The sequence below is a fragment of the Trichechus manatus genome, unplaced genomic scaffold (genome assembly GCF_000243295.1).
Source record: "Trichechus manatus latirostris isolate Lorelei unplaced genomic scaffold, TriManLat1.0 scaffold00297, whole genome shotgun sequence".
Lineage (NCBI taxonomy): Eukaryota > Metazoa > Chordata > Mammalia > Sirenia > Trichechidae > Trichechus > Trichechus manatus.
Window position 1 is genome coordinate 1,035,631 of NW_004444233.1, and position 9,234 is coordinate 1,044,864.

At 44.2% G+C, this 9,234-nt stretch overlaps 1 protein-coding gene across 2 annotated transcripts in view; it reads right to left on the reverse strand.

Annotated features, from left to right (window-relative positions):
* AHCYL1 (adenosylhomocysteinase like 1) overlaps window positions 1-8,996 on the reverse strand; it is a 46,395-nt gene extending 37,399 nt beyond the window's left edge. The window contains exon 1 of one of the 2 annotated variants that reach the window (XM_004390427.1): window positions 8,511-8,996. In XM_004390427.1, the coding sequence (XP_004390484.1) occupies window positions 8,511-8,630 (120 nt within the window). In that variant the 5' untranslated portion in view covers window positions 8,631-8,996. The remainder of the gene's footprint in view (window positions 1-8,510) is intronic. The other variant, XM_004390430.2, reaches the window with a different exon arrangement.
* Between the last annotated feature and the right edge of the window lie 238 nt (window positions 8,997-9,234).

The window sequence follows — 9,234 nt, forward strand, 5'->3', positions numbered from 1 at the left end:
ACGGGGGTGTGCACTTTGAAAATTCAAAGTGAATGGCTCTTTTCTACATCTCCAAAATAAAGCTCACAGTCATGAGAGCCCAAACAGGTTGTCCTTAAAGCCTTTTAGGAAGGAGACGGGGTGGAGGTAGTCGGAAGGAAGACCAGAATCTCTGCTCTAGTAACTTTCCTGATAAGATTTTTTTACGTTGTTTTGTTTTTAAATTTCAGGATCCTGGGACCATAATGGGAACAGGTAAAGGCCTAAAAGGTCTCACTTCAGGTCAAGGCAGTCCTGGGGGAAAGGAATAAAGTAATTCCCATTATGCCCATGGAAACCTCAGTGCCTCAAAGGTTCACCCTAACACCATTAGTAAGTAATGGAAGAACTGGAGCCAAGGCCTGGAATCTACTTGTGAAAATAAGCCAATGAAAACCTTAAGGATCATAATGGTCCAATCCACAAACGATCACTGGGATGGTGCAGGACTGGTACCATTTCGTTCCATCATGCAGGGGGTCTCCATGAGTGGGGGGCCGATTAAAAACAAAATTTCCAAAATCCTGTCATTGTTCAATACACAGTGATTTCAATAGCTTCATTCAGGAGGCCTAAATGAATGAAACATGGTTACAAACATCTCCTCTAGGCCTTCAGCCCCTTCATTCTGCCACTCATCAACTCACTATTTAGCTCACACAGAGCTACACACCATTGTAGATCAGCACAGCACATGCGCATTCTCCTTGGCACCTTGAACACACAGGTTCGGGGGGATCCCACTGATACCATCATATACACACAGGTTCAGGACAGAAAAATAGATAAACAACAGGGCTTGCTCTAGCCAGGCAGTTGTTCACTTTGTAAAGAACTAAGCCTAACGCTGGTCCAAGATGAACACCATGGAACAGTGAGCAGTCAAACCCCTCCTATTTAAGCCTCATTTCCATCACACAACTGAGTATAGAGTGTCCATTTTAAAAGAAGTGAACTGGCTTGGACTGGTAGAGGAGAACAGTAACTGACCTACAGGTTAATCGACACAGGCACATGAACTGAGCTTTGGGGCTTTCGTGGCAAGAAAGCAGGTGCATGCTTGGACAGTCATCTGTGGTACTGTCAAAGTCCTTTCCCCAATCTCTACCCCAGGATTCCACAAACTACTTTTTACCAGTAGTTCATGAAACACTACCTGTTTGGGTAGTAAATGATTAAGCCCCATGCACACTGCTAAGCTCCACTGTAGAGCATTATGCACATTCTGAGATGAAGGCATCAGGCTGAATCCTTTAGAAAAACTGGACAGGAAAAAAATGAAACCAGTCTAAGTCTCAACAAAGAGGGTGCTCCACCCTAGTGTTGTTAACTGCTATGGAGCAAAGGCCACCTTCTACAGGAGAAAACCAGTTACCCGTAAGTAGGAGCAGGCTGTTCAGAGCAGAGGGAAACAGTACCTGGGGGAGGGAGTTGAAGCACACAGGGATAAGATCAAAGGTGGCTATATAAAAAGATAAAATCACAGCTAAGAAGAGTCTTTGGAATTGTTTCATGTAATTCAAGCATCCTGGAAGTCTGGAAGACCTCCAAACTATTGCAGTTTGAGAAATAAACTCATGTACTCAGCCTAGCCTAGTGTCTGACAAAGACTCACATTCTGTGGGTGCATTGGAAGTGTATGGGGAGACAGTGGGCTGGGGGGGGGGGTCAGGCAGAACATATCCCATTTCCATCACAAGCTCCAGGATTTTCCATTGTCTATGCTCCCCTTTTCCATGAATCAATAAATATTTTAGTGTTCAACAGGTGTAGGCGCTACATAAAATAGCATTTTTGTCAGTGAAAAAATTTTCCTGTTGAAAAGACATACAATAGAAACATCTTTGTTTTTGTTCTTTAAAAATATTTCAAAATTAGGCCCTCCTTTGAACTACTATGTCACATCATCCAGGGAATTATAGACAGGGTGACCATATAATTTATCATATACTCTTCAGAGTATAAGGAGGTACTCATTGGACAGCATGCTGGGATAACAGGATAACCGGAACTGTACCAAGCAAACTGGAATATATGATCACTCTAGGTATAAAAGAGTAAACACACTCCATCAAGTCGATTCCAACTCACAGTGATCCTATAGGACAGAGTAAAACCACCCCATAGGGTTTGCAAGCAGCAGCTGGTAGATACGAACTGCTGACCTTTTGGTTAGCAGCCGAGCTCTTAACCACTGCACCACCAGGGCTCCAATTAGCACTTACTAAATGCTGACTCCTTCAACAATCCAATATAGGTAGTACTATCATTATCCCCATCTTACAGATGAGAAAATGGATGCTGAGGCAGGTTAAATCACTTGTCCAAGGTCACATGGCTTAGCTATTAGATGGCAGAGACTGAAGGGTAAACCTGTGTGACTCCAAAGGTGAAGTACTTAACTTACACTGTACTACTTCTCACAGTTCCAGGAACAAAAAGAGGAAGTTAAAGGGTTCTTATGTAACAGCCAAGCAACAGTGGGATAATAAGAGAACCACCTGAGTGAGTCAAAGGGAAACACGTAATCAGGAAAGAAAAAGTGACCACAATCTTATGTAGATTTCTATTAACTGCTTATCATTTGCAAGACAGATAGTGTTGACAAGAGTTGGAAGAAAAATTTGTGGTAAGAATCTGTCTTCAACTTTGGATTCTCAGATTTCAAGATGGAAAAACTCTGGTCTATGCAAATGTGCTGTCCTTTATAGATGATAGGGGTGTTTCTGACTGACCTACCTCAATATGCATTCTGAATTATTATACCCAGTATAAATCCCACTGCTGTCTAGTCGATTCTGACTCATAGTGACCCTACAGGACACAGCAGAACTGCCCCATAGGGTTTCCAAGGCTGTAAATCTTTATCGAAGCAGACTGCCATATCTTCTCCTGTGGAATGTCTGGAGGGTTTGAACCGCTGACTTTTTGGTTAGCGGCCGAGAGCTTAACCACTGTGCTACCAGGGCTCTCATAACTAATATAGGGTGGTCCTTTTTTAATAAAAATTTAATATTCAAATTCCTAAATTTGAGAAAAGACTGGCATAAAATGATTCTCCTTTACTAACTAAAACCAAAAACCTGACCCACTGCCTTCATATCAATTCCGACTCATAGCGCCCCTATAGGACAGAGTAGAACTGCCACGTAGGGTTTCTAAGGCTGTAATCTTTACAGAAGCTGACTGCCACATCTTTCTCCCGCGGAGCGGGCTGGTGAGTTCTAACTGCTGACCTTACAGTTAGCAGCCAAGCGCTTAACCACTGTGCCACCAAGGCTCCTCCCTTACTAACCAGTTCCTTTAAATAACAGTCTCCAAGAGGGCATTAAAGAGCTTGTTTACAGATCATTAACTACTTGAAACAGCAGAGTAAACTTATTAGGAGTTACAGGCAACTAAACATCCACAAGATTCTATGTATCAAAATATTCTTTGTAAACATCTTTACAAAAATACCATATAGGGTAACACATATCAGATCTAAATGACACAGGCCCGCAAAAAATAAAACGCATGCATTTGTGATTTTGCCAGCAAAGGATATAGCTAACAAACAGATTTCTCTCTGTACAAGGTAAAAGTCTACAGGAATTTAGAACAAAGTAATATGGAAACCAGAATCTAAGTAACTACACCAAAGCAGATAAGAAAAAGAGGGGCAACCAGTATCCGTGGAGAAATCTAAAAAAGTCAAGTTCTTCTTACACCTCTAACTTCTGTTCAAAGACTGCGACTACAATAGTTAAACAGTAGCTGCTCTGATGAGAATCAAGAGAGATACGCATGATGCAGAGAAGACAGGAATGTCAATCTATCAAACCTTTTTTCAATGACTCTGAGAAGTACAGGTGCAAACTCTATAAAAAAAACTGCACTAAGAATTAGCCCTAAGATAACTGATGACAAGAGGCACACCCCAGATTTCACCTGTTAGGTTAACGGTCACGCAGAATTCACTGCGCTCTGCTTCCTAAATTTCAGCTGTTCCTTTTGATGAATTATGGCTATATATGCTTTATTCAAATAAAGAATATACCATAAGCAAAACAGGTTTCTTTTGTGTTTTCCTTTTCCGTTTTGCAGGTGTTAAAGGTCTGACTGCACAGATTCGAGGTCAAATACCTAACCTATCACTCGGAGAGTTCTCTCAAATGTTCAGAAATTTAGAATAGCAAATGCTCTGATAGGCCTTCCAGAGGAACATGTCTATCTTAGGAGGTTTTGTCAACAGGTCAGAGATTTGAGTCTACTTATAAAGAATCAACTTGACACAATGTCAATTTCCAAAGGTCCAAGGACAGCCATCACCCCAGCAACAGAAAGTAGCAGAAAAAGAGGGATAAATACCCAGTGATTATGGTGAGGTGGACAACATATTTGGTTCAACTGATAACTGTCAACACAAAACAAAGTTCCTCTTCAGTTGTGGTACAGCGTACACTACCCTTACCACTCAAGGACTCCTTTTCTCACCTCAAATTATCCTGACAATATAATTTGAAATTACCAGTGATAGTCTTTAACAAGCCTTACCACGTGAATCATAGTACAGTCAACATGTTGCTTAACGTGCATGATACATTCTGTGAAACAGGACGTTCTGTGATTTGGACGTTGTGCAAATACATATATAACATACTCATCTTACTGGCTTATTACAGGTGCAATAAAAAGTCCTGGATGACACAAATGCTGTTTCAGGATGCCCTTCTCAATTGCTATGCTAGTGAAATGGAGAAGTACTGCTTGAAAGAATGCACACCTTTTGAGATTTTGCTAATTGCAGACAATGTTCCAGGACATCCCCGTTAACTGGTGACCTCAACTCCAACGTCAAAGTGGTGTTCCTTCCACCAAACATCACCTCTTGCTGCTGCTATCACTGGCACTGGTTTTGCTGCGTTCAGCAGCCACGATGCACTTCACGGCAATGTTTTTGTAAGAAAATTAAACGAAGAGATAATGCTACAACACTCAAGAGATGCACAATACACAAGATTGGATGCTGCTGCCTATGAGTCAAAGAATACACTGTTATATGGTAAACTTTTTATCTGTAAGTAGGGAAAGTTCACATTAAAATAACAGAAAGTACAGTACGTACATAAGCCAGTAACATAGGCATTTATTATGTCTACCAAAACATACATACTACAGATTATATATGTACTGTACCATTATATGCCTGGCAGTACAATTGCCTTGTATACAAGAGACATGAGGTACACGTGTTACGTGCAGGAAACTGTTGCTTTCTGCTACATCCAGTTAAGTCCGCTGTATCCTGTTCTCCGATCGGGATTTTTGAACTCTATTACAATCTTACGGGATCACAAACATACGCAGTTGCATATAGCCTGAATGGACATTATGTGGTGCATGACTGTATAGCTATTAATACCATCCCGTGAAAATTTCCTCTTAGTGTCAGGAAGACTAGTTTTCCTGAGTAATTGGTATATATGTAACCATGTCTGCTAATGAGATTATACTCTATGATTCCCTATATTATGCTCTGGTCGCCCGGAAATTCAGAGCAGCATATGATAATCAACCTCATCAACTATCTTAGGCTTCAGGGTTAATAGTTCTTTTTTTTCTTTCTATAGTTTTGTATGTGTTTTGTATTATAAGTCATCTCAAATGTTCTTTAAAAAGAGGGACTATAAAAATCCAAGACTTCTTTTTAAAAAGCTCTCTTGCTATCTTAGTTTCCAACATGCCTCTATCTCCATCTAGTCTTAACAACAAGCACTTATCTGACAGATGAGAAAACCGAGGCACAGAAGTTAGTTAATTTGCTAAACACAGTACTCAGTTAGCTTCTTGACACCCAGATCCAGCTTTGAAATCAATCCAACAAGCCCTATTATTTACATAGCACTGTGCTAGATCCCAGGGCCATACAAAACTAAGTCACGATTATAAAGAATCCAGATATCTCTGCTTTTAACTGATGGACATCCACTCAACCCCAAACAAAGCAAACTAAGTGAACAAAAGCTCACCAGAAAGCTATACTGGGATCTGATTCAGGATCATCAAGGTCACCCTGATGTAACCTATATCCTTTGACTGGCACCAGAAATGCCCTCATTTCCCAGGGGCCTCCAGGCTTGGAATGATTAAAGGATTTCTTGGCCTAGAGCCAGGTTAAAATCCTCATAGGTGAAAGGTGAAGGACGGGCACCATTTCAAGAGGCCTTTTTCTCATACCATTCAGTACCATGCCAAACTACTTTTTCCTCTTATTTTTCCCATGCTTTCTCACGTTATCAACATGTGGTAGAGGAACAAAAGTGACTTAAGTCATAATGTCCAGCTGGGCTGAAGTTGTGAAAAACGGATTACCCAGGACTTGCTATGTGACCTTGAACTAGTCCTCAAGTGACCCATTAACTAAATAAATGCCTCTTATCATCACTAGGGGAAGAGTTATTAGGCATCATAAAGTACTTTAATACAAGTGCTGCGTAAATGCTAAACAATAAAGCTCAGAAAGAGTAAGATTAATAAGAAACACAGATGCACATTGACCAGCAAATGGAAACTCACAACAGGGTCTTCCCACATCCCTGGCCAAGACTGCTTCTTTCTTCTAATGGAATATGAATCTCTAAAATCATTAGCACTTGGCCCGACAATAATACACATTAGCAACATTCCTCCTGGGAAGAACAGAGGAAAAAGGATATTTATTCCTGGTAGGCAGCCATAGTGACATCTCAGTTACTTGTTAGCCAGACGGGCAATTAACATTTGAGTATAGTATCTAGGTACAGAGCTAGGCATCATGGATATAATGATGACCAAGAGTCCCTGACTTTATGAGAGTTTACAAACTATAATGCAAACTTTGTCTTACCAACAATGGCATTCGCAAGTAAGAATAAAGACACTTAAAACCCTGAAGCAACTACACAAAAAGTATGGGCTAATGGGGAGAGTAGAGTCCAGGGAATTAGGGTACCAGGGCTTTCCCATTCTTCCTTCTAACTTATCGAGGTACTACCTATAAGCATTCTGCCTCTAAGTGCTGTGACTGTTTCGCCAAAGAACTGTGCAGAATACAAAGCGTTACAGCCCCCAGCAGATAGCTGAACTAAGAGCACTAAAAATATGGTTAATCAAGACTCCTCAGAATCAAGGGATGGTCCCCAATCTTTTTAGGCATTCTGTTAGTAAGATCCCAATTTTTTTTTTTGGTCGGGGGGAAGAACAGAGATAGAGTACACCATGTTTTTCTCAATCTTGCATTTGATATCCGGAGTGGTGCATTAAATTTTTCTTTTTTTAAATGTCATCTCCCACTCTACAGCTTAACTAGTTCAGGTGTAGGAGCCTCAAGGGCTGTAATGATTCCTGCAAACCTTACTTTGTTCAGTTTTTATACAAGCACTGCATCCCATCAAACACTGCAGGCAGAAATAGCCTTGAAACACTGTCTTTATACAGGAGGGAAATATTTATCTGGGTTCTCACTGGTTTCAGAAAGGTCACCTTTTTTGCAAGGTTCTCTGGACTACTGTTAACTGGGTGCCAGGTATGTAGAAACTCAAGATGTGGCTGGCAGCAGATGATCAGAAAGCACAAGGGACCCCAATTCCACCACTCAGAGAGCCATTTAGACTAAAACCTCCAAAGGTTTCCATTTAATCTTCCACAACAAGAGAATCAGAAGGGTGTCCTTTGAGTTCAACCCACAGCACAACAGACTAAACTTGTTCTGCCTCTAATAAGAGCGGTAAAGAATGAGCAATCGTTCCCTACCGCCCACCCTGCCAACCCACCCAAGCTCCTTTCTCAAGAGATGTCTAAGTGTTCTATTCACATAACTCTCGTTCAACCTGTATCCATGACAGTGTCTGCTGTCACCAACCTCCAAATGCTAATTTCTTAGACATGTCAAAGCAACGGGAAGACCGTAGAAGCCGAAAAACAGTTTTCAATCTCATGCTGCGCTCATTCCCTTCACCTGCATAAAACCGCTGGGTCCAGGCATTCTTTTCTCTTGCCTCCAAGCCATCACGCAGTTGCTAGATACACCAACCCCTGTTCCCAAAGACTTGCCCGAAAAAGCTCAACCGGATTTACTCATTCACCTGAGGGGAGCTTTTCTGCACCACCCCCACCCCCTGGGGCTGGTCATAGGGCCAGGTGAGTTTGTTCACCCCCTCGCTCCCGTCTCCGGGGCCCTTCATCCAGGAAAAGTCAGTCGAAAATATAAGGCCCAGCCCTGTCGGGTTTAAGAAAGATCCTGGAAGGCTAGGGCCGAGGGACAAAGGAAAGCGAGGTCAGGGACGGTCTTTCCAGCCCGGGATGGGCCTGGGGCCGCTCACCCGCCACCCTCTACACCACCTCTGCTGTCCCCAATCACTCCAAACCCTCGCCCCTTAAGTCCTGAACTAGCCGAAGCCCAGACCCGGGACTCGCTCGCGCCCCTTCCGCGAGGCCCGGCGGGCCCCCGTCGCTACCCACGGCCCCCGCACCTTCTTGGGCGCCTTAGTGACGGTGGCCAGGAAGGAGTACTTCTCGGCGTCCTCGATCTCCTTGGCCTGCTTCAGCTCCTCCCCGACCCCGGGCAGCGGCATCGCGTCAGGCATCGACATCCCCGGGCCGGCCTGGCCCGCGGCTTACCCGCCGCCGCCGCCTACTTCCCTCACAGGCGTCCGCCCGACTGCCCGCTCCGCGCCCTCCGACACCCGCTCGCCCACTCTCCCGCCCAGCCCCAAGTCGGGCTGCGTTCGGTTTTGAGGTGCTGCGGCCGACGCCTCGTCAGCTTGGCAGTCCAACACAGCGGGACAGCGACGGTGGCGGTAAGAGCACCAGAAGCAGCAGCGAGGTGCTCCCACCGGCCCGCACCGCCCCCTCCGCCACACGCAGGCACGCACGCAAAGTAAGGGCAGAGGGCGGGGACGCCACATTAAGTATTGGCAACTCTGGGGCGGGGAAAGAGACGGGGAGAAATGGGCTCTGTTGTGACGTCATCACGCTGGACTGGACTGGGCTGGGCTGGGCCGGGCGGCAGAAGCCACCCTTCTTTCTCCGCTCGCTGATGGTGAAGCTCTGACTCGGGGTGAGCCGGACCCTTTGCGCCGCCAGGTGGCACCATCAGCCCTGTGAGCTGCTGTGGTTCTTGCTTGGACGCCACGGGATTGAGAGTATTTCCACTGTGGGGGGAACCCTGGTGATGCAGTGGTTAAGAGCTCCCCT